At 38.0% G+C, this 26,865-nt stretch overlaps 1 protein-coding gene across 1 annotated transcript in view; it reads right to left on the bottom strand.

Annotated features, from left to right (window-relative positions):
- The window catches only part of GLIPR1L1 (GLIPR1 like 1), a 33,887-nt gene extending 8,014 nt beyond the window's left edge, over window positions 1–25,873 (bottom strand). Inside the window, exons 1-3 of the mRNA XM_056119241.1 lie at window positions 25,700–25,873; window positions 15,770–16,015; window positions 7,331–7,431 (exon numbers count right to left, since the gene is read on the bottom strand). Of these exons, the coding sequence (XP_055975216.1) occupies window positions 7,331–7,431; window positions 15,770–16,015; window positions 25,700–25,873 (521 nt within the window). The remainder of the gene's footprint in view (window positions 1–7,330; window positions 7,432–15,769; window positions 16,016–25,699) is intronic.
- Between the last annotated feature and the right edge of the window lie 992 nt (window positions 25,874–26,865).

The following is a 26,865-nucleotide window of genomic DNA, read 5'->3' as shown; positions in this document are numbered from 1 at the left end:
CAGTAGCTTGCCAAGCTCTCTGAGAGGGATGAAGGAATCGAACCCTGGTCGGCCACGTGCAAGGCAAACGCCCTAACCGCTGCACTATTGCTCCAGGCCTGATATAGTATAATATATTAAAATATTTGCATATGTTGAATCATCCTTGTTTGCCTGGAATGAACTGCATTTGGTCATTGTGTATAACTGCACCAGAAGGCCATTCTGTCAGACTCAATAAGTCCTGAGACTGTTTCTGACTTAGAGTGTTGATATAAAAATAATGTTCTTTAAGTCCTTTGTGATCGGCTCCCTCCTATGCTGGGATGGTATTTTTTGATTCAGTATCAGCTTATTGATATTTTCTCTTCAGTCTGTAACTGCAGACAAGTCCAGAGCTAACAAGTATTTCTAGAGAGTTTCCCTCCACACCCAGGAAACACTTCTTAGCTCTGGACTTGTCTGCAGTTAATTGCTACACAGGATTGAGTCTCCCCTGAGGGGGTAGCTATTTCCTCTGGAAAATTCTCTTAGCAATACCCCTCATGGGGTGCCAAGATCCATGACATTCTTATACATTTTTGTGTTGATGCAACAGAATTATTTCGTTCTGACCACTTATGATTCCTGTCCTCTCAAGTATATATAAAATTGTACTAGGCCACAAATTTACGACTATGCATTTATTAGATTTGCTCCTTTATCTAAGATGGAATGTATACACACATATATACTTCTGTATAAATTTTGGTGTGACAATCATGTACATTTATTGTTTGTTTTCACCTTTTGTACATATGAACTTTTTTTTTAACTTTCAAAGTAGTTTATTCAATAAAACAAGCAAAGTTTGGTAACACAGTAATGTGTTTCTTTTTTTATTGTGAGTAAACTTTTATTTATTTATTTATTTTTAATTGTTAATTTTTATTAGCGAAACACCATGAGGTACAGTTGTAGACTTACAAATTTTTGTGCTAGGGTTTTAGTTATACAATGATTGAGTACCCATCCCTCTACCAGTGCCCATTCCCCACCTCCAATGCTCCCAGCATCCCTCCCACCACTCCCCAACCCCCGATCTCACCCCATTTCTGTGGCAGGGCATTCCCTTTTGTTCTCTCTCTCCTTTTGGGTGCTGTGGATTGCAAAAGGGGCATTGAGTGGCTATCATGTTCAGTCTATAGTCTACTTTCAGCATGCATCTCTCATACTGGGAGGATCCTCTCAACACCCTTTACTTGGTTCTCCTTTCTCTAAGTGAGCTGTCTTCTCCCCCAGCATGTGTGGCTGGCCTCCAAGCCATGGAGTGAACCTCCTGGTACTTATCTAGGCTGTTTTTGGGTGTTAGTCTCCTATTTTGTTATTTTGTATTCCCCAAATGAATGCAATCTTTCTATATCTGCCCCTCTCTTTCTGACTAATTTCCCTTAGCATAATACTTTCCATGTAGTACCACTTGTATGTAAATTTCATGACTTTATCTTTTCTAACAGCTGCATAATACTCCATTGTGTATATGTACCAAAGTTTCTTTAACCAGTCATCTGTTCTCGGGCACTCAGGTTTTTTCCAGATTTGGGCTATTGTGAATAGTGCAGCAATGAGCATAGAAGTGAAGATGTCATTTCGACTGTACTTTTTTGCCTCTCTGGGGTATATTCCCAGGTGTGGTATTGCTGGGTCAAATGGGAGCTCAATTTCTAATTTTCTGAGGAGCATCCATATTGTTTTCCAAAAGGGCTGAACCAATCGGCATTCCCACGGGCAGAGAAGGAGAGAGACCCTTTCTCATCACATCCACACCAGCACCAGTTGCTTTTGTTCTTTTGGATGTGGGCCAGTCTTTGTGGTGAGATGATCGATCTCGTTCTTTTGATCTGCATCTCCCTGATGATTAGTGATGTAGAGCATTTTCTCATGTGCCTTCTAGCCATTCAGATTCTTCTTTGAGAAAGTTTCTGTTCATTTCATCACCCCATTTTTTGATAGGGTTAGATGTTTTCTTTTTGTAGAGTTCAATGAGTGCTTTTTATAATCCTTGATATCAACCCTTTATCAGACGGGTATTGAGTAAATATCCTTTCTCATTCTGTAGATTGTCTTTGTATTCTGGTTATTGTATCTTTTGAAGTGCAGAAGCTTCTTAATTTAAGATAGTCCCATTTGTTTATTTCTGTTTCCACTTGTTTGGTCAGTGGAGTGTCGTCTTTAAAGATACTGTTGGCTTCAATATTGTGGAGGGTTTTGCCGACCTTGTCTTCAATGTACCTTATGGATTTTGGCCTGACTTTGAGATCTTTAATCCATTTTGATCTGACTTTTGTGCTTGGTGTTAGGTCGAGGTCTAGGCCCATTTTTTTGCATGTGGTTGCCAGTTATGCCAGCACAATTTGTAAAAGAGGCTTTCCTTGATCCAGTTCACATTTCTTGCTCCTTTATCAAAGATTAGATGTTCATACATTTGGGGTTGTGTGTACGGATATTCCACCTTGTTCCATTGGTCTGTGGCCCTGCCTTTGTTCCAGTGCTGTTTTAATTATTACCGCTTTGTAGTAGAGCTTGAGGTTGGGGAGGGTGATACCTCCCCAAGTCTTTTTCACAAGAGCTTCTTTAGCTATTCGTGGGCGATTATTGTTCCATATGAATTTCGGAGTGCTTCATCTATTTCTTTGAAGAATTTCATGGGTATCCTTATAAGGATCACATTAAATCTATATAATGCTTTCAGGAGTATTGCCATTTTGGCGATTTTAATTTTTCCTATCCATGAGCAGAGGATATATTTCCATTTCCTCGTGTCCTCTTTTACTTCATGGAGTGGCTTTTTGTAGTTTTCACTGTAGAGGTCCTTTACCTCTTTAGTTAGACTGATTCTGAGATATTTGATTTTCTGGGGCACAATTGTGAACGGGATTATTTTTTTCATATCACTTTCCCCTCTCTCATTATTTGCATATAAGAAGGCCATGGATTTTTGGGCATTGATTTTATAGCCTGCGACTTTACTGTATAAGTCTATTGTGTCTAGGAGTTTCTTAGCAGAGAATTTGGAATTCTTGAGATATAGTATCATATCATCTGTGAATAGTGAGAGCTTGATTTCTTCCTTTCCTATCTGGATGCCTTTAATGTCTTTTTCTTGCCTAATCGCTATTGCAAGTACTTCCAGCACTATGTTAAATAGAAGTGGTGACATTGGGCATCCTTGTCTTGTACCTGATCTTAGAGGATAGACCCCTAGTTTTTTCCCATTGAGGATAATGCTTGCCATGGGTTTGTCATAGATGGCTTTGACTATCTTGAGGAAAGTTCCTTCAAAACCCATTTTGGTGAGAGTTTTCATCATAAACAGGTGCTGGATCTTATCAAAAGATTTCTCTGCATTTATTGATATAATCAATATTGTTTTTATCTTTACTTTTGTTGATATGATGGATTATGTTGATTGATTTCCAAATGTTAAACCACGCTTGCATACCCGGGATGAATCCTACTTGGTCGTGGTGTATGATCTTTTTTATGAGTTGTTGGATTCTATTTGCTAATATTTTGTTGAGGAGCTTCACATCCGTGTTCATCAGGGATATTGGCCTATAGTTTTCTTTGTTGATGGTGAACATTTTTTTTAAGAGTTGGTTTATTACTGGTCTTTTTTTTTTAACCTTTGGGATTAGAGCACCAGAATTTCATTTTTGGCAACTCTCATTGAACTTACTTAATACTTCTATTTAAATGTACAATTGTCAGAAGATAACAAAAATTATAGTGTCCTCAGAAGAATAGCTATTCTCCTAATAATGGCTTTTCACAATAATTTTCAGTTCTTTGCTATTTCATATATGTTATATTATATTACAAAAATACAGATAAAACTACTTTGCTTTCTTGGGGCTGGAGTGATAGCACAGCAGGTAGGGTGTTTGCCTTGCACACAACCGACCTAGGTTCGATTCCCAGCATCCTATATGGTCCCCTTGAGCACTGCCAGGAGTTATTCCTGAATGCATGAGCCAGGAGTAACCCTTGAGCATTGCCAGGTATAACCCAAAAAGCAAAAACAAAAAAACAAAAAACCTACTTTGCTTTCTAATATTTAACTTTTAGTGTGTCACTATATTGTTGAGTTTTTATTCATCTCAACAATACACGATATGATACATAAAAAGTGAGAAATGGAACAGTGGGCTGTGGCGCAGGCAGGATGTGAAGAGAAGTTTGGCAGACCAGGAGCAGCCTCCCAGGCTCTTCCAGAAAGACGGGTGGAGGATGGGTAACAGGTGAACTCCCCAACCTCATCCCATCTCTCCCTTTACTGCAGAGTCATTGTTGTCAGAGTTCCATAATCCTAGTCTCCTCGTGGACCTCCAGTCTCCAAAATCTCAGTTTTCCTCCACATCTTCTTGTATTCCCTTTGTTGCTGTATTCTCTATTTTCTTCCTTTGTGCTCTGCTTCTATGTGTGCTGTTGTGCTCTTTTCTGTCTCTGTCTTCTGTCCGTGCGGACCTTGTAATCTTCTGACTTCTCCCAACCTTCTAATCTTGTAAACTTGTCACCTCGTAACTTCATCTCTTTGTCTCTTTGTCACTCTGTCTCCTGCTTTCTAGTCTGCTGCTGTTGTCCTCTTCTTCAGTCTCTGGTCTCTTCTTCTGACCTCTTTTAACCCTGTTACCATGTAACTTTCTGACGACAACCTAGTAACTTTCTGATGATGACCTTGTAACTATCTGAGGACTGCTCAGCTAGTAATTCACTTAAATTGTTAAAGTAAATTTACTTCTTATAATATTTCTAACAATGTCATTTTGTATGAGCACAGTAAGAGTAAGTAAGCACAAGCTTAAAGTTTGGTTCTTCCTGGGGACATCTCACTATATATTCCAGACCACAGTCCTCAGGCCAGGTTAGTCTTCCTAACCCCAGCAGGGTCCTTATTTAGTTATCTCTTTTGGTTCATGGCAGAGTTTGTCCATGACCGTGCTCTTAACTTATACTTTAGTATTATGGTGCTTGGCCTGGCCCATTTTGATGCCAGGGTAGCTCACTGCTTGCCCTGGGTCCATCAGTCCCTCATCAGGACTCTGCTCTTGGAGTACCAGGAACTAAGGGCAATCAAGTAAATATGGATGCCCAGGAATAAATATTATTTTGGAGTCAATTAACTTGCATGTTACATAGCATAGTGTCAATTAACACGAATATTAAATAAGCACAGTGTCAATTGTCTTCCTGTGTCTATACAAAAAGTACATTGCTAAATAAACCATTCAAATGATACAAAGGAAAGAGAAAAGCAATATAGGAGTATTAGTTGTGCCTCAGTTGCTCTGTTGTAGGAGTGGTTCATAAACTTTAAGCTCCCTGCAGGAGCAGTAAAGTGTTATCCGACACTATATATTTATTGCGGGCTAGAGCGATAGCACAGCGGTAGGGCGTTTGCCTTGCACGCAGCCAACATGGCTGACCCGAGTTCAATTCCTCCATCCCTCTCGGAGAGCCCGGCAAGCTACCGAGAGTATCTCGCCCGCACGGCAGAGCCTGGCATTATTTTTACCTTTTTGGCTCCTGGCTCTGCACTTAGGAATTATTCCTGGTGATGCTCAAAGTAAATATGGGATGCCAATTATTGAACCAGTGTAGATTGCATGCAAGGCAGGTGTTTGGAAAGCGGCCTGGAGTGTGGCGGGTAGGTGTTTACCCTACTCGCTGTACTATCGCACTGGTCCAGCACTATATATTTTTGTCTAATTTTTATTTTTACTTATAAGACAGTTTCCATAATTTAAACTTTCTTTCAACTTTACTAGTTCATGACAGATGCGATTCTTTACACAAAGTATTTTCTCTCACTATCCTATTTATCTCCGTGCAAGTATTTTCTCTCACTATCCTATTTATCTCCGTGTTTTCACTCGGAGCACCCCAGAGGGGGCAGGTGAGAGCCCTCCCCACCCCACAGGACCCAGCCCCGGCAACTGACCTCCACTACACAACTGCTGCTACACTCCAGGCCGCTTTTCACATGCTTGGGCTAGGCCTCACATATGAGTGAACATATTTCTGGACACATACATATAAAACACTCCCTACCCATTTTCCATAATGACCACACCATACTTGATGTGGTTCAGACAGTAGGAAATAAATCATAGGAAAAATATATATATTTATATGCCTCTTGGAGAGTCTGGCAAGTTACCAAGAGTATCCCAACCACAGGGCAGAGCCTGGCAAGCAACCCGTGACGTATTTGGTATGCCAAAAACAGTAACAAGAAAGGTCTCATTCCCCTGACCCTGAAAGAGCCTCCAATTGTTGGGAAAGATGAGTAAGGAGAGGCTGCTAAAATCTCAGGGTTGGGACAAATGGAGACATTACTGGTGTCCACTCGAGTAAATCGATGAACAATGGGATGACAGTGATACAGTGATCCTATTTATCTATCTGAGCCACATTATAAAAGAAAATTTTATATTATTTCATAAAACACACATTTATAAAATAATGCTTGACATTTATTTCAATTTAAAATATTTTAATACGACCATGATCCCAGAGACTCAGAAACAAATCTTGAAACCCAGTGTCTTTTGGCAGAAATGTGTCCAGACCCCGCAGTAGGTTACTGTTGCTGGGCCACCCCAAGGGGGAAAGGGTGCTGCCCCTCCACCTGCTCCCTCTTGGAGGCTCAGTGGCCGCCATCTGCCAGAGGCCACTGGACAATCAGGTTTGGGCCTGCAGTGACGAGAAACCCAGGGCCTCACGGGATGGGGCTGGAGCCAGCCCTTTCCTCACCATCCCAATGAGACCCTGAGTTGCCGTCCATGAATAGCCTTTCTGGCTCCTGACCAAGCAATCTGCTTAATGGCCATGATCCCAGAGACTCAGGAACAAATCTCAGAACCCAGCAGGTTTTGGCAGAAATCCCTCCAGATTTAATTGTTAAAATTTCGGAATTTCAAAATCGTGTGGCCACTACAGCAGCCACATGGCATCATATGTTATTCATAACTATCAATAGAAAACACATTATCTACTGTTGCCTTTTCAGCAGATCTGGGTGTTGGGGTAAAATCCCAAATAATATGGTGGGTCTGGTGCCAAAATATTGAATGTAATCAAAGGAGAGAGAGAGTAATGTGGAAATCATCTGCCCCACAGGTAGGGGGAGGGTAGGGGATAGGGGTATACTGGGGTTTTTGGGAATGGAGAATGCGCACTGGTGAAGGTACGGGTGTGTCATTGTATTACAGAGACTTAAACCCAAAAGCTTTGTAACTTCTCTCATGGTAATTCAATAAATAAAATTATAAAAAATAAAAATAAAATATTTTAATGGTAAATAACTTACGGAGGTGCATAGTTGCATACAAATATTGTAGTGTGATATCCTCCAAGATTGGGACACAATGCAGCTGCACAACCAACTTTATTTGAAACGGCCCAAACCACCTATAAAAGAGAAAAAAATTTTGACTATGTAAAGCCATGATGGGGCTGGAGCGATAGCACAGTGGTAGGGCATTTGCCTTACAAGCGGCTAACATGGCCGACCCGAGTTCGATTCCTCTGCCCCTCTTGGAGAGCCCGGCAAGCTACCAAGAGTATCTCGCCCGCACGGCAGAGCCTGGCAAGCTATCCGTGACGTATTCAATATGCCAAACACAGTAACAACAAGTCTCATGATGGAAACGTTACTGGCCTGCTCGAGCAAATCGATGAACAATGGGAGGACCGTGACCGTGACCGTGAAAGCCATGATGCAAGTATTATATTGATATAGAAATATACCATGTCCTTGTCATGTGAAGAAATAAATCTATGTTATATACAGGCAATGTTTTCTTTATTCTTAAACTTTTGTTTAAATAGTTATTTTTAAGTCCTTTCTCATGAGTTATCTAGATTAGATTAGATATAGTTAACTAGATTTTCCCAGTGATTCTCATAAATCAGAAGGAGGATATAAAGGATAGCCCTAATTACATTTTCTTCAACTTGTGACATTTATGTATTTTTGTTTTCTCCATGACAATAATCAAATAATATAAAGGTAGGGACCAGACATTATTGCAAGCAACCCATTCCAGTTCCATATCTGATGCTTACATATGGCCCCCTGAGCACCACAAAGAATGACCCCTGAATACTGACCAGTAGTTGTTTTTTGGGGGGGAGGGTCATACTCGGCAATGCCCAGGGGTTACTTTTGGCTCTGCACTCATAAATTACTCCTGCCGGTGCTCAGGGTACCATATGGGGAATCGAACCCGGGTCGGTCATGTGCAAGGCAAACGCCCTACCCGCTGTGCTATTGCTCTAACGCCCAAAAGTTAGTTCTGAGCAGTGCTAGTGTGGCCCTCCAACCAAAACATTTGTTTTCAGAAAAATTCTTAGTTTATAATTACCTTGCAAAACTTGAGGTTTTAACAATTTATGTTACATATGTTATATCACAAGAGAAATTAGTAACATTAATGAAAGAAAATACCTGCCACCAACATAATAAATCTTTTGCTTAGTTGAAAGATTAATGAAGTAATTCAAAAGGAAGAGTAATTCTTATCTAAAACTGATCATGGGTAGAGAGATATAAAAGTAAAGAGCATTCATTTTTCTTTGTGACAATAGTGGAATTTTCCTGGGAATATACTGCCTTATTCTATTCAGATAATAAAATAACTCTTGTAAAGCAGACAGATTTCTAGAATATGTGTCTTTTCAAGTTACAGGATGTATTAACAGAATTTGTAAGCTGATGTTTTCTAGTATCATGATCTGGGCGTAACCAAAATAAACAGTTTTGCTGAAAAATATGTTAATGTCTCTTTTCAATAAAAAACACAAGGAACTGAGAAGAGTTGGTTTATTTATAACCATATGTGCAAATTTGGAGTGTGAAAATTAATTTCTAGCTAGTTCCCCAATTTAATAAGATTAGATCCTTTTAAAAACGTTTTTTCAGTATCCATTTATTTTGATTTGTGAGGTGATGAATTTTATTCAATTAAGAAAATTAAGTTCAACACAAAATATAAACTCAAAGAATAGAATAAGGGCTGGAGTGATAGCACAGCCAGTAGGGCTTTTGCCTTGCACGTGGCCAACCAGAGTTTGATTCCTCCGTCCCTCTCAGAGAGCCTGGCAAGCTATCAAGAGTATCCTGCCTGCACGGCAGAGCCTGGAAAAGTCCCCGTGGTGTATTCAATATGCCAAAAACAGTAACAACAAGTCTCACAATGGAGACATTACTGGTGCCCACTTGAGCAAATCCATGAACAACGGGAGGACAATGCTACAGTGCTACAGAATAGAACAAAATCAGGAGAAAAAGAAATAGTAAAAGGAAGAGATCAGAATTGCCAAAATTGGGAAGATCTCCTGTCCCTCCTCTTGGGGCAATGACTCAAAATCAATTAGATAATACTACACATCTTTTTATATATATATTTATATCTTTATATAAATATATTTATGTTATATAAATGCATATATAAATATATGTATATGAGTAAATATTTATTATGCATGTATACTGGAGTGATAGCACAGTGGTAGGGCGTTTGCCTTGTGCGCAGCCAGCCCTGGCCAAGCTGGATTTGATTCCTCCGCCCCTCTCAGAGAGCCTGGCAAGCTACTGAGAGTATCTCACCCACATGGCAAAGCCTGGCAAGCTACCCGTGATGTATTCAATATGCCAAACACAGTAACAAGAAGTCTCAAAATGGAGACATTACTGGGCTCACTCGAGCAAATCGATGAACAACGGGAGGACTGTGACAGTGACAGTGCTGTTGTGTTATATAGATACAATATTACACACATATTAACATTTATGTGTATGTGTAAACATATATATGAACATAAATAAGTGTACACATAAATATATGTATATATAAATATTTCATATATTATTTGTATGTATACATTTATTTATGTATATACATATATTAGGTTGGCATTTCTTTATTTAGTTAATAAAAGATAGAGATAGGAGACTAGAAACTTAGTCACTAAGAAATCATTTGATCTCTCTTCTTCCTCTTCACCCGGTTTCTCCAAGCAGGCGAAGGAATGCAGTCAATGTTTGAGGATGTTAAGTGGGAAGGAAGTATCCACTATTGACAGTGAAACAGACTATTGCAAATTAAGCAGTACATCATAATGCTTGGAGTTGAAAATGGGGATAATACTGTTAACACCTCCTTTAAACTGAGAAGAACAGAAATACCCAGGATTTAGGACATACACCCCTCTTCCCCCAAATGCTATCAAAGGAAATTCTGAGCCCTTCCCTCACAAAGACAGGTGAGGACAGGATAAAATGGAATTCACCCAGTCTAAGCAACATAAAACAATTTCATCCTCCAGTGCAAACAGAACCAGGAAGCCACTAAAGAAAAGAGGAGAATTCTGGCGAGGTGGCTGCAAAGGCAGAGTCCATGGCCCCAGGCTTCTCTGTCCCCTACCACCATCTCCTCCCCTACTGTTTTTCCCTTAAGTATCCTTTTCCTCTCTTCAAGAGATTTGTTTTTCTTGTGTTCATCCTTTCCCCCACACTTCCCCATATTTTTAGGCAAAACAGTATCTGTCACTTTACTTGACAATAAATAATTATTATTGACTTGACCCTCAATAATAAACATCAACAACTTGACCAAGTTGTTGAATGTTCTCTCTCAATTCTTGGAAACCCCTGAATGTTTTTTTTTTTTGGCACTCAGCCTCATCTTTGCAGCTAATATTTCCCTTTATTTTTTTTTCAATATTTAGCATTAAGTTGAGTCTCATTTCAGATCCCACTTTAAAATCATATGCAGAAAACGCAAATGACCACACATTTCATGTCCTTTTATAGCAGGAAAAACCATGCTACTTTGAGGCGGGGATCAAACTGACCTTTGATCACTTTCCTTTTGAATGGTTTATGATAGGACTGTGATGAAACTGTAAGTCCATATGTTTTGAAAAAATCATTTTTAGAAATTTTTATGAATAGCGACTTCAACATGAAGTGCAATTTCTTAATAGATACTATTGTGATTACCTTTTGGCTTTGATAATGTAAAATAAATATTGATTAAATGTAGGTTTAAAATAATTTGTTTTCTTTAAAAGGAATCAATGTAATGTTAATATCACCATTGGTTCTAACTTCAATATGAGTATCTGAAAATGTAAATGCCTGACATTTATAGCTCATTTTGCCCAAAACATTAAGCAAATATAGATGTTGAAGCAATATCAACCCTTTCTTAACTATTAAGTTAATATTTAATACTTAATATTTCTTAACTATTAAGTCTGCAATTTCTCAATTCACTAATGAACAATAAGATCCTTTTTTCTGATATAGCAATACTAGAAAAGGAACATTTGGAAATAGGTTCCTCTTTCCTTGCAGCAAAGGACAATGTATTCTCTGCTTATTAATTTATGGTGCTGGACATTGAACTGGGGCTTCACATATGTGAAGTCTGTGCCCCACAGGAGCCATATCCCAAATCCCAGACAAAGGATTATTTAACAGCAGTGACTCAGCCTGAATGCCATGTTAGGAATATTGCTATTCTGTTTATTTTCAAGATAACTGACATTTGATTCTGCATTCTCAATTTTCCCAGCAGGAACCAAAACACGTTATTTGCAAGTGTTCATTCTGAAAGGGGTTCCTACTTACAGTATTCTGTTTGTATCCTGTTGTGAGACAAAAAGTAAATAAGGAAGGAAATATAAGATTGGCTAAAATACTTTGATCAGGGCTCCTCGATAAAAGTGACAAGTGAACTCTGTGTGTTATTTTAAAAATAGGTAAAGGAGCAAACATGGTAACCTTTCAGTATCTGTATTGCAAACCATAACGCCTAAAAGGGGTGGGAGTGGAGAGGGGGGCAGGAGGGAGGGAGGGAGGGACAGAGAGAGAGAGAGAGAGAGAGAGAGAGAGAGAGAGAGAGAGAGAGAGAGAGAGAGAGAGAGAAGTGCCTGCCATGGAGACAGGCTGCTGGGCTGGGGGAGACCCTGCAGGAGAGGTGAAAGGAGGGAAACTGTGGTCATTGGTGGTGAGAAACGTACATTGGTGGAGGAATGGGTGTTGAAACATTGTATGACTGGAACCTGACCAAGATCAGCCTTATAACTGTATCTCATGGTGATTCAATAAAAAAAAAAACAGAAAAAACATTGTGTCAATTAAGTTTGTATAGATGAGGCCTCACTTCTGCCCAAAGTTCCCTTCTGTAATAACCAATTGGAAAAACAATAAAAAATAATGGGTTGTTTTGGTTTTTGATACTGAACATTAAAAAACAAGACAATCTGTCCAAGAGAGGGGTGCAATGGGAAAAGGCTGTGAGTTGTATACTTTTCCCAGTTTTTTTTTTCACTATTTAAAATTTTGGCGGTTGATGGGATTCACGTTAGGAACCCAGGCATGCGGGTCTAGGGGCTGAGATCTCCAAGCCTGCTCGCATTGGGGCTGAGCATGCTCCACCCAGATCCCCATCTTCCAGTAGGCAAACATCACACCCACCAACTGCCCCCGGCGCCAGGTAATCCCATCAGTGGCCAAGACCAGAGACTATAAAACCCAGCTACCGGAAGCATTTGCGGCCACAAGACATCTTATTATCTTGTTCTTACTTTGGACAACCTGGCAGGCTACCAAATGTATCCTGCCCGCACGGCAGAGTCTGGCAAACTCCCCGTGGCGTACTCAATATGCCAAATACCAGTAATAATGATGGGTCTCATTCTTCTAACCCTGAAAGAGCATTTCACAGGGCTATGAGGAAGGAGACGTTACCAGTGCCTGCTCAAGGCAATCGACGAACAACAGGATGATCGTGATCGTGATTTAAAATTATATAGTAAAGTGACTGTGTTGATATATAGGGGTTCCTCTCCATCAATTCAGCAGGACATTAACCAGACTAGACAAGTGAAAAAATTTGCCCTAACCTGGTAAAGAACCACCTATTAAAAGTTAACAGAAACAATTCTGAGTCTTGTACCAGAACAGGAATGGGCCCTGTTCCCACTAGCTGGGCTGGACAGCTTCATAATTTCTGGGGCTTGGGTAGAATATTTAGAAGACCTTGGCTTACTGTTGAGAGATAATTAGTCTAAGACTAAAGAGTGTTTTCATTCCACCCAAAAAGCATTTTAAATGTAGGCAACATGTTAAGAAAGTTTTTTAAAAAAATGTTTATACATTATTTAAAACCCAGAAACCCAAAGATTCAAAATTCAAGCAACAATTATATCCCAGAAGATTGTCACTGTCACTGTCCTCCCATTGTTCATTGATTTGCTTGAGTGGGCCCAGTAACGTCTCCATTGTGAGACTTCTTGTTATTGTGTTTGGCATATCGAATACGTCACAGGGAGCTTGCCAGGCTTTGCTGTGCAGGCGAGATACTCTCGGTAGCTTGTGGGGCTCTCTGAGAGGGGCGAAGGAATCTAACCCGGGTTGGCCAGGCCGGCTGCATGCAAGGCAAACGTCCTACCCATTGTGCTATAGCTCCAGCCCTGCTATCATATCATTCCAGCCCATCCCAGAAGACAATTAAAAATATATAAAAATAAAGATAAATTAGCATGCAACAAGATAAAATTTACCTAACAAGCTAAGGGGCAAGGCAATTCAATCCAGAATAAAAATTTTAAGTAAATCAAATGAAACTAATCCAGAGTTCACATAAGTGTCAGAATTAGCATGAAAAACATAATAATTATTCTAACTGTATCCCAGTGCTCAAAAAAAGCTAGATAAATAATCATATGCACTACCTGTGTCAATAACAAAGAGAAGACAAAAACAACTCGAGTAAATGTAAACTTTAACATCTAACATAAAAAATAAACTAAATGTCATCACAGTAGATTAAACATTATAGAAGAAATTTTTAGAAGCAAGAAAAAGATACAGAGTGTTCTTCCTCCTAGGTAACTGGATTTTGGGAAGAGAAATTATTTAAAGTGAATGCTAGAAGCAGTTCAAATGACAATGTTCAGCATTTTTCTAAGTTTTATTTAAAACAGGCAGCCACAATTTCAATCACAGCATAAAAGCCTGAATAAAATTTCATTGCATTTTGAAATTGTTTAGGGATTGAAATAAAGGAATAATTATAAAGAGAAAAAGACACTTTACGTTCAGAAAAGTGTATTACAATATATTTCTTGTTTCATATGAGATGACTATGAATTTTACAAAAAAACAAAAACAAAAATGGCACTCTAAGTGAATTCCATTCCTAAGGAAAATATCTTCCTAGTTGTGTAAACACACAAAAAAGGACGGGCTAAGGGGACGGCAGCGGCGTATCTCTCCCGCCGCCCGCGTTCGGTAGTCGCAGGCCGTTTCCCACTGCAGGGAGGTGGATGGCTATGGTCTGGCGAAGGAAGGAAACGAGGGCCAACCTGGTTGGTCTTAGCAGCAGTTTATTACATGGAAGAGATGTATGTCATGGAGGCTCCAGGATCTCTCAAGCACGTGCACCTTTGTTCTCTCAGCTTCTGTCCTCAGCCCCATCTTCCCAGGTTCTCTGATGCATGTGTCCCCCAGAGAGCCCTGAAATCTCCCTTATATGGATCACAGTACCTCTAAAGGGCGCAATATAGTGATGTCATCAAAAGGAGTTACAGAAAGAACATTGTGGTGGCAAACCATACATTGTTTCTTTACAATCACATTGTTTCCTTAAATCCGGAGGCCAGTAATCCTGGCCCTTTTACAAACTACTAGCACTTGTATTAGCACATCAAAGACCAGTCTTCTAGAACTTGGAATCTACATCCCAAAGATCAGGCCTGGTTTAGCACCTGGGATCTGCATACCTAAGACCAGCTAGGTTCCTGTGAGATAAGGGAAACTGCCTCAATATACTGAAATCATTTACTGAAGGCAGTTTGAAGGGGAGAAAGGTTCAGTCTCATCCAAGCTAGTCAGGACATACATGGGAAAGCAGTTTCTAGGGCAGATTCTCATTTAGCAGATCAACCCACCCTAGAACAGATTTCCCTGGAGAATTTCTCCTCTCCTTGTCCGACCAACATATAAGCATACATAATATAAATCATTTTGTATGGACACAGTAAGAAATACTTTGAGCTTATAGAATTGCTCTCCTAGGGCCATCTCGATCTCAGACTGTAGTGCTCAGGCCAGATATCTTTCCTATTCCTAGCAACAGGGTCCTAGTCTTGTCGTTACCTTTGGATCATGACAGCATTTGCCTATGATCAAACTCTTAACCTATAGTTAAGAATCGTGGCACCTTGGCCTGGCCCATCTCGATGCCAGGGTAGCACATAATTTACCAGCTTGCCCTGGTTCCATCCAGTCCCACGTCAGGACCCTGCCCTTGGGGTGCTAGGAAGTAAGGGCAACTGAGGCTTAAGTTGAGAACGCAGATGCCCAGGAGTGAATAATATTCAAGGCCAATTAAATCCTAAGTTATAAAGCATAATGTTAACGGTCTTCCTGTATCTTTACAGAAAGGACATTGCATCAAACTATTCGAAAGACATAAGGAGAGGAGAAAGGCAATATTAACTTACAGTACGGCTTCAGTGTCTAAGAAGGATGAGACCTTACAAATTGGTTGGGGAAGAGAGCATAGAAGTGGTTACAGACGAACAAAGTAATGGGAGTGACTCGGAAGCACTGTGATGGGTGCAACCCGATAAACCTAAGCTCCTTGTACTCCAACACTAGTGAAGGTGAGGTTTTCAGCTACTCAGCTGAAACTCATACTAATAATGAATCAACAAAAAATTAAATATTTACCTGAGTATAATGGCCACAAACATCAGTACATGCTAGAGTATTATAATTATAATATTGAGTTTCATTATACCAAGCTTCAACAGCTGACTTTGGTGAAAATATGCTTAATGATCCCAGCCAAATATTTTCTCCAAGAAATTGATGATTTGGATCACATGCAAATGGTGATGATAGACAACCATTGTGTTCAAATTTGCACTTGTTTGCCCATTTGTAAGCAACCTTTGCTAAACTGGATTCCCAACTCTGAAAGATAAAAAAAATAATAATTTAAATTAAAATGTGCAATGTAAAGTTATTCTAATAATAATAACATATTTAAAGTTACTATTAATTTTAATTCAGGGTAATTATTGTTCGGTATTTGTTATGTTCAGATCAGAGTGAGTCATTTCTTTTTAGCACTGCTCAGCGTTATTTGTATAGTATTCACTACTTCGCAATTCATCTTTGTATTTCCAATAACTTGTAGTTGACCTGATATGGTAGAGGCATTCAACAAATGTCTTTGAATGTGATTTAAATGTAAGCATTCAGAGTCTAGAAACTCAGATCTCATGAAAGTAAAAGTAGCACCGTCCTCCCGTTGTTAATTGATTTGCTTGAGCGGGCCCAGTAATGTCTCCATTGTGAGACTTTGTTGTTACTGTGTTTGGTATATCACACACATCACAGGGAGCTTGCCAGATACTCTCAGTAGCTTGCTGGGCTCTCCAAGAGGAGCGGAGGAATGGAACTCTGGTCTGCCAGATGGGCCGCATGCAAAGCAAATGCCCTACCCACTGTGCTATCGCTCCAGTCCGAAAGTAAAAGTAAAGAGAGAAAAGCCCCATAAGCACTAGTAATAAAATTTCCTTATTTTGTTGGAGTAATTACAAAGCAAAACCAAAACCCCTAAATAAGCCTATAGTGAATATTCATATAAAATGATAAAGAATTGAAAGATTGTTTTTCAAAATTGGGAATGAAACAAGAAGTCTTAGTATTTCCATTTAAACTTGTAGTAAAATCTTTAGTATGTAATAAAGTATTTGAATTATAAATATATGGCAATAATATATCATGTTTAGTAGTTGGGATGTCATTATTTACAAATAACTTTGTGTATGTAGAGAATTTAAATAAATACACAAAAATGTAAGAGGATAAGTTATTGTAGTTTCTAGGTATGTGCAAGATATAAAAATTATATATTTAATTATTTAATTATATGTATTTCTATTTTAAAATTATATTTATTTATTAAATTATATATTTATATATTTATTAATTTATTAGTTATGAGTAAAATATACAATGCCCACTGTTCACTGTTCTCCCATTGTTCATCGATTTGCTCGAGCAGGGCCCAGTAATGTCTCCATTTTGACTTTGTTACTGTGTTGGGCATATTGTTGTTACTGGTTTTGGCATATTGAATATGTCACGGTCACGGGGAGCTTGCCAGGCTTTGCCATGCAGGTGAAATACGGACAAAATACTCTCGATAGCTTGCAGGGCTCTCCAAGAGGGGCATAAAAATCGAACCTGGCTCAGTTGGGATGGCTGTGCGCAAGGCAAACACCCTACCACTGTGCTATCGTCCAGTCCCAGCATCACATTTGTTGGGGTTCAGAATAGGCTATTATGAATAGTGCTTCAATAAACATAGAACTACATACGGATTCCTGCTGTGTGTTTTTTGGGCTCTGAGGATATATTCCTAGAAGTGGTATTGCCGGGTTGTATGGGAGCTCAATTTTTAGTTTTTTGAGAAATGACTATATTAGGGCTGGAGCGATAGGACAGCGGGTAGGGCATTTGCCTTGCATGTGACTGACATGGCCAACCCGGGTTCGATTCCTCTGCCCCTTTTGGAGAGCCCAGCAAGCTACCAGAGTATCTTGCCCGCATGGCAAAGCCTGGCAAGCTACCCATGACATATTCAATATGCCAAACACAGTAACAAGTCGTCTCACGATGGAGACGTTACTGGGCCCGCTTGAGCAAATTGATGAACAAAGGGAAAATAAACAATATTTAAATTAGAAAATTTCAAAAACATTAAATATGTATAAATAAATAACTTATATAGTCTTTAAAAACACCTTTGCATGAAAGCTATATAAAACACCAAATTAACTTTTTTTTTGTTTTTGGGCCATGCTCCATGATGTTTGGGGCTTATTCTAGCTCAGTGCTCAGGCATTACTCCTGGCAGGCTTGGGGGACCACCTGGGGTGTCCAGAATTGAACCTGAGTGGGCCTCATGCAAGACAAGTGCCCTACTGTATTATCACTCTTACCCCATTAAAAAAATTTTTTAAACTGAAATGGAGGCATGAAAAACTTCATGAATTGAAATATTCAATATTATAAAGACTATTAGCCTTTTGTTTTATTTCCAAAAAAAATCTAATCTAACCTTTTGGCGAGAGGATAGAAATTGATTATAAAATTCAGATGAAAATTCAAGTAACAATAAAAAAACTAAGGCAATCTTCAATATGTAAAACCAAGCGATGAATTTACTCTATCACCTATTGTAAAGCTATATGCTATATTAAAACAATATAGTATTGGCACAAGAGTAGATATATACAGCCTAGTGGAACAGAATAGAATCCCGAAACATTTTTGACAAACATGACCACGTCCAAATGTAGATTACTATTGACAAGATGGTTTTTAATTTTTTTTAAACAAATTTTAGAGTCACACTATGTTGTGAATAATATGGCTTTCTTATGTGAACTTTACCTCGGTTTTCCATCCATAATTTTTTTTGGATTTTTTGGGTCATGACTGGCAATGTTCAGGGGTTATTCCTGCTCTGCACCCAGAAATTATTCCTGGAAATGCTCAGGGGCCATATGGAATGTAAGGGATGGAACCTTGGTCAGCCAGTTGCAAAGCAAATGTCCTTCTCGCTGTACTATCACTTTGGCCCAATTCATAATGTCATAACTAGTAGGAAATCAAAATTGAGAAATTCACAATGATATAATCTAGAGATCCTAAGATTTCAGTAGATTTTTATATGCATTGATTTGTGTCCATATGTGTAACTTCAAGCAATTTTGCCACAGGTGTAAACTGAAGCAATGATACAGTCAAGATACATATGGTATTCCATTATCCCAATGGGCACACACGCTAACTTTTAAAGCCACATTCATTCATTTCCCCACCCTACACCTAATGCTTGGCAATCACTGTTTTTTCCATCTCTATAATTTTGTAATTTCAATTATGTAATTATAAGATTTCAGAGCTTGATATTTTATTTCTTATTGTTGATTAGTGCCCCGTAGAATGCCTCATCTTTTTAGTTTCTGGGCCACGTGTGGTAGGTAGTGTTCAGGGCTTACTCCTGGTCTGTGCGCAAGGATCATTTCTGGTGGTGCTCAGGGACCATATGGGATGCAGAAGATTGAACCCAGGTAGGCTGCTTGCAGGGAGAATGCCACATATTTTGAAGTTCACCTATGTATAAAAATTTAGTTGTTTTATAAATTCAAGGCATTATAAATAAAGCGTCTACAAGTATTTGTTAATTCTCCCCCCCACCCCCCCCCCAGCCACAGCCACCAGCTCTCAGAGGCGACTCGCATAGCATTTCTCAGGAACTGTTCCCAACAGCAGTGCCAGTTACCCACTGCCTGCTGTCTGCCTAAGTACCAACCCTCTCAACTATCTCCCCTATCAGCCCATGAACATGTAGGAAAATTCGCCTGGGATTTGTCATTGCTGGGTCAACATGTATGACAGATACAATTTCTCCATATCGTTTCTGATATTTGATTATAGTTCTTTTTTTTTTTTTTTAAATTCAACTCCTCTAACTAGCGGCCAGTGATATCTTATTAGAGTGTTTCTTTACTTGGTTTTGCTGTTTTATTTGTGGTGCTGGGGTTGAAACTAGAGTCACACACGTCAGGCAAGTATGCTGAACCATATCCCTGGCCTTTGCTGTAATTTTCAAAATTTGTTTCTTTTTTTAATTGCAACCATTCCTGCCAATGCTAAAGTCTGATAATACTTGCTATCCTCAGGGTCAGAGGCTACCAGAACAACACACAGCAGAGCTAGGGGTGGTAGCATGTAATGCCAGATATGTCGTGAACCCTTTCACATGCTAAGTTTGTTCTTTACTGTTTGAGCTGTATTTCCGCCCTCTTAATTATATTTTTATTATCGTTTTGACTGACATTCTTTATGGCTAGTAGCGAACATATTTTGTGGGCACATTTTTGTTTCTCATCTGTATATCCCTCCGGTCAAATGTTTGTTCACTCTTTTCTATTTTTCATTTTACAATGTCATTGCTGTTTTTCTGTTTGTTCGCTTTTGCCTTTGGGTTACCCCCGGTGGTGTTTGGGGGTTACTCCTATCTCTGCACTCTGCACTCAGGAATTACTCCTGATAGTGCTAGGGGAACCATATACACGTTTACGTATTTGGTAGGCCACATACAAGGCAAATGAACACTCTGCCCTCTGTACTATCTTTCTGGCCCTTTCTTTCTTTTTTTTTCCTTAATAATGTTTATTGAGTTGCTGGTGGAATCTACAATACTGTTAATTATAATTGTCATGGATACATCATTCCGAGGCCACACCTGTCACCAGAGTGCTAGAGTGCCTGCTTCCCTCCACCCAAAGGCTCCTCCCAGAAGCCCCCAGTATTCCCAGTCCCTCACCATATGTAAGTTCATACATATAAGCAAATCTGTGAAGAAATTCTTCAGTACTAGTAAGTTTGGCCATTTCTGTTCCCTTACTATGTTTTTTATCTCATATTTGAAATGGATCTCTCTTTCTGTTTTTTTTTTTCTGTGTGGAGGCATCTACACAGACAGGTGAACAAAGATAATTTCCTGGAATTCCACAAAATTATAAATCGATGTTAAATTAATAAAGTAATATTTTTGCAGGCATACAATTTTTAAGTTAATGCTATGAATAATTCTATGCTAATACATTTTAAGATTTTCATAAAATAATCCAACAAATATCAAATTTAGCAATGAAGTGAATTAATGAAAATACAAGGGGATAATTATTTTTAAAATGAATGGTTCACATTTATTTTCCACTAGTCTATAGCATTTTAAAATGTACTAATAAGGTTTATGAAACAGCAGTTTAAAAATGTTTCTGATGAGATAAACTTTTCAAGTTTTCTTTAATAGCTCCTTGTTTTTATGTTTGATAGCTTGTCATGTATAATCAAGATATTCATCCATATTAAGAAATCTTACCTGACTTGATATTGACTATTCTGTTCATTTTTTTCTAAGAATTTTATAGTTTTATTTTGTGAATTTGAATATGATCATTTTGTATTAATTTTTTTACAAGGTATAAAGTTTACAAGTTAACTTTTTTTATGCTTATGGGTGTCAGATGTGTGATGATTTGTCTATAGTATGTTTTTGCAAGGTCTTTCATATGTCCTCAATACATTTCATGTTAGTAATTTGTGTTGGTGTGCATTTTGCTGATTTGCTTTCAAAGAATAAAGTTTGTAGTTTATTGTTTTTAATATCTTTTCAACATATCCATTTCATTTATCTGTTATTTTTCTTCTAAACTATATTTTTATTATTTTGACTACACATTTCAGAGTCTTTCTCTTTTAAACATAATTATTTAGTACTATTAATTCATTTCCCTCTAAGAAATCCGTAAGATGCATCATATCGGTTTTGATATATTGCATATTAATTTTACATTTGCATCCACATTTATCTATATTTAACTTAAGACTTCCTTTTTAATCAATGTAGTTTTTATACGTACTTAATTTTCAAGAATTTAATGAATGTCGGGGCTGGAGAGATAGCGCAGCGGGTAGGGTGTTTGCCTTGCATGCGGCCGACCCAGGTTCGATTCCCAGCATCCCATATGGTCCCCTGAGCACTGCCAGGAGTAACTCTTGAGTGCAGAACCAGGAGTAACCCTTGTGCATTGCCAGGTGTGACCCAAAAAGAAAAAAAAAAGAGTTTAATGAATGTCTTCTAATTTGATTTCTTCTTTTATGCTAAAGCTTTTTAAATTGACTGAGATACTGTGATTTGCAATATTATTAAGTAGGTTTCATGTGTTTTGCTTGAATTCTTTGTGTTCTGAAAACATACTCCATATATATTAGGTTCTCTGTGTAGATTTTTTTCTGGATATCGTTATTACTGTTAATATTCATAGTAGTTTATAAATTTTATTATTTACCTGGTGTGTATTTTGTTAACATCTGTTTCCAAGAAGATTGATGATATTTTTAATCTTGTCAATGTGTAGACTAAAACTAACACTGAAGTTGTTTGACAATAAATTTGTCAATCAAATCCATTCAAATAAAATTAAATGACATTTACTGTCATTTCATTTCATTTTAAATTATGTATTTAAAGTCATACTACTTATTTCATTGATTACTTTTCTATGTATTTTTGTAGTATTTTTTTCCACCTTTTTTGCTCTTTGGGTGGGGGCAAGGTAGGTCTCAGAGCCGTATGCAGCTGTACTCAGGGATTACTCCTGACTTTTTGCTCAGGAATGAGCCTGACTTGAGGGACAATATGCAGTACTGGAATTGAACTACGACCAGTGTCATACAAGCCTTAGCCTCTATTCTGTCTCTCTGGTCCAAATCATCTTTTAAAACTACCAAAATAACGGTATAAAAACATTTGTTTTCGGTAGCCAAGAAGGACTTTCAACAATTTCCCAGAGAATGGTTTGTAATTTACTGTTCTGAAAAAATAAACAGCTTGAACAATAAGCCTAACATACCAAAAGTTCTATGTACTTAGGAGAGAAAAATAATACAAAACCAGGATTTCATTTTTTTCTTACAGAGTTGCTGTAATACTGATGGAAGTCCATAGTCAATAACAGCAAACAAATGTTCTAAAACCAGGTAATCTCACAATTACTACACCATGTCAGATGGGGTTCAGACAGTAGTTCAATCATAGAGAAACATATAAATATATGCCTCTAGGAGAATCCAGCAAGCTACTGAGGGTGTTCTGCCCGCATGGGCAGAGCCTGACAAGTTCCCCATGGCATATTCGATATGCCAAATACAGTAACGACAACAGGTATCATTCCTCTGCCCTCAAAGAGCCTCCAGTCGCTGGGAAAAGATGAGTAAGAAGAGGCTGCTAAAATCTCAGGGCTTGGAGGAACAGAGATGTTACTGGTGCCCACTTGAGTAATTTGATGATCAACAGGATGACAGTGATACAGTGATACAGTGATTCTCACTTAATATAGTCCTAAATTTTATGCATTTTGCTTTTTCCTCTAAGTTATGTCAATTTAACTATGGATTCTTGAAAACTTTGTCTCTCCTTAAGACGATGGCTGTTCTAGTCTTTTGCCTGAATCATTTGGCAGTTTCTCTGCTTTAAAAGGAAAGCATCATTAGTGTATGTGTGATATTCCTTTAAAAAGAAAGAAAATAATATTCTAATGTTGGATAGCTATAGTCATTCCCTATTGTAAGTGTTGACACAGTATAAAAATATTTGGTCATTATAATTAAGACCAAGTATTAATATACAAATAATAATCTTGGCAGGGTTAGAATTTACATATAATGACTAAGGAACAATATGCATTTAAAACACGTATTTTAAGTCAGTTCAAATATAATGTATTTCAAGTCATTTCAATTATATATATAATATGTAAAAATTATAGTTACTAGATATGTATATCAACATCTATTTGTAGTTCAGTGTGTTCAAAGACTTCATAATATAGTCTTCTTTTTCTTATTGAATAGAAATTTTAAATATTTCTAGAAGTAATGATTAGGGAGCAAACTCAAGTAGAGTTTGCATGTCAAGCATGTTTGAGACCCTGAATTCCATCTTGACACCACCAGATTCTCCCTACCCAGCACCTATGGAGGGTCCAGGATTCCCTGGGACAGCACTGGCTCGAGAAACAGTTGTCTGAGCATCATTGGAGTCATCTCTCTAAAAAAATTCTTTATAAGGTGCTGGAGAGATTATATAGTAGGTAGGGTACTTATCTTGCACATGGCTGACCTGTCTTCAATTCCTGGCAACCCATTTGGTATCCCAAACACTTCTAGGAGTAAGCTCTGAGCACCATCAGGTGTGGCCCAAAAAAGGAAAGAAAAAAAAAGTCTTCAAAGAAAAAAATTATTTTAAGGACTCCTTAGATCTGGCAATACTTTCGTCTGAAACATAGTTGTTATTGATATTAAGTTGTTATTGGTGTTTCTGGGGGGTGTCTAGGGGTTCTCTCTGCCCTTGGAGAAGCCCACATTCTCTCTTGAGTATGTTACTCTCTCTCGTCTCTCTCCTCTCTCTCTCACTCGCTCTCACCCTCTCACACTCTCACTCTCTCCCTCTCAGAAATCCTCCAAATAAAATCTATTTTATTTTACAAAAACGTTGTTATTGATGTTAGTTGTTATTGATATTAATTTAGACGGAAATTTTTACTGAGCAACTTGTAAATTAAATTTGATATATTTGTAGATGTTCATTATTTAAAGCCTATCTTATGACTATCTTATGACTAGTCAATTATGATGTAAAAATGCCCTTCTTATCACAATCATTATGAAATGTATCTTTATAACTGAAATTCTGTGAAGATAAAAATCTACTCATAAATTATTTAAAAATAGAACCAAAGACATTTGGTTTTTATCTGATTTTAGTTTTATCTGATGGGTAAACAGGGGGAACCCTGTCTTTTTAAGAATGTGCTTTATGATCATAATACTTCTGCTAGTTCTTTGTAATAACAATCACATTGTTGAGAGGAGGAATTTGAGATGTCTTATTACACTACTAACTTTATATTGAGAGTATAAAAAGGATCTGGAAGAATAAACATAGTATATTAATAAAGTTTTCAAAAATTTTTGCAAGATTATTTAAAAAATTTGCTTTTAAAAAATTTTAAAAGATTATTTAAAACATTCAAATAATAAAATTAATACCTAAAAAAGAATTATTGAGATATATTTGATATAGAAACAACTACACATATTATGAGCAATTTGATGAGTTTGGATATACAAAACACCCATGATTACCTATCAACATCATCAAAGAATATTTTCCAGAGTTTCCTTGTATACTTTTCTATCTGGTATACAAGGAAACTCTGGGAAATATACTTCCCAGGGCACTGCGTGATGTTTACTTTTATTACAAATTTTGAAGATCCATTATCGTATTTTAATTATAGTTTGCTGCAGGTTGACTTTAGGTTGACCTTGCAACCACTCACTACTTTCGGACTCTTATGCAGCTGATATTAAAAAGTTCAGATAAGTGAAATGTTATACCCTTTAGTAATAATGCTTAATTTCAGCCCTCTGCTTACCCCCTACCAGATTTTATTCTGAATACTACATATGTAATTTTCTTAAACCCTATATAAAATATAAAAAAATAAATAAAAAATAATAGCACAAGAGAAAATTTATCTCTTGTGCTTTTATTTTTTATATTCATATACATGTAAAATAAATATATAATTAATTTTACATGTAGTATCTTGATTGTGGCTTTGGGAAAGTCAAAATATGGGTGATGGGAACTGTGTGAATTATGTCTGTGTTTAGTGATGAAGACTAAGAAACACTCAAATATGCTCCTTCTTCATGCCTCCTCCTGGCTCTATGACCTTTCCCCTATCTCGACACTCAGTCCTACCCTATTCTGCCATCCCCAGCAAAAGAAATTTTAAATTTAGGCAAGGAATAGCTTCACATTTTCCTTTCTCATTCATACCCGTGACTGTCCTGGAGGACTCAGCCCAAGTCAAGGTGCGATTTTGAACTGCATGCTGAGAATCCAGATTGAATTCACAATGAAATCGTGAAATGTATCGCCCAGGTATGGAAGATGAACCAGAGGAAACAGAGCCCAGCAGGATTTTTTTCTCTCACCATTTCTTTCATGTCAGCCGCTGGGGGGTGCACCCAGATACGCAACTGATTGTGAGCCAGGACGCATAGGTCCATGAAAGCCCGGTCAGTGATGGTTGGAACTTTGGGAGACGATTTACTAGTTACCAGATAGAGACCTAAAGTCCATAGCCATCTCAAATTCTCCCTTAGCATCGTGATGGTGCTCCAAGGCTGCTATGACCGTGAGAGCCCTTAACGGCGGTAGTGGCTTTGTCTGCCAGTCTGCCCCAGCTCCAGATGATGCTCGCCACGGACTCAGTTCCCCTGTACAGCCTCAAACGCAACACAGGGGGAGCTCATCAGGCTAGGTTCTAGCTCAGAATACCAGGCTGGGTACCATAGCAACAGAATTACGCTACTCAGAGCGCCTGGCTGCAGGTGAAACAATTGAGTCGTCTATTGCATCCTACGCATTTGCCACCACGTTGTTCTTCGCGTTTCTATGCCAAAAATGATTGCAAAGGGTGCCCGGACAGCGAAGAACTGTATTTTGAAAGTCTATTGTGTCACATCTTCCTCATGAATTAATATAGATGCTTATGTATATTGTGTAATATGTATAACTAATGTGTTAATACAATAGGCACCAATAGCTTTTCCCAGGCCTGGGAAATACCTACGCTAGTTTCAGAGGCTGTTTCCTTGTATAGCTTTTAAAATCACTTTAAGCAAATATCAGCATCAGATTGCCACCCTCCCCCCCCCCTTTTTTTTTTACTCACAGGGAATAAAGCAAGAAGAGGTATATTATTTACTGGTTGGCAGACTGTGATCTTAAATTATCATCTTACCACTTAGCAATTTAATAATTTAATTCCTTTCAATGGCAGAGACTGCCTAGAAAGAAGCAGACAATGAGAAAAAGTGTATTTAGGTATACTTTTCAGTTCTTCTGAACAAAACCTTTCCTTATTGACACTTGTTTAGAATAGAGTTACCTATCATTTGCCTACCATTAGATGACTACAGATAAAATAAAAACTGCTATTAATTGGTATGTGACTATGACTGTGATTTAATGCATGAAAGAGTACATGTGATTTCTACTTTCACATGTGAATCAACATCACTAGGTTTAATCTTTTATATCATATACATTGTTAATTATAAGCCAGATTTTGAATCTGTGGCATTAAAAGATTTTT

The sequence above is a fragment of the Sorex fumeus genome, unplaced genomic scaffold (genome assembly GCF_029834395.1).
Source record: "Sorex fumeus unplaced genomic scaffold, SorFum_2.1 ptg000003l, whole genome shotgun sequence".
Classification (NCBI taxonomy): Eukaryota; Metazoa; Chordata; class Mammalia; order Eulipotyphla; family Soricidae; genus Sorex; species Sorex fumeus.
Note: the sequence above shows the minus strand (reverse complement) of the source record. Positions and strands in the feature narration are given on the sequence as shown.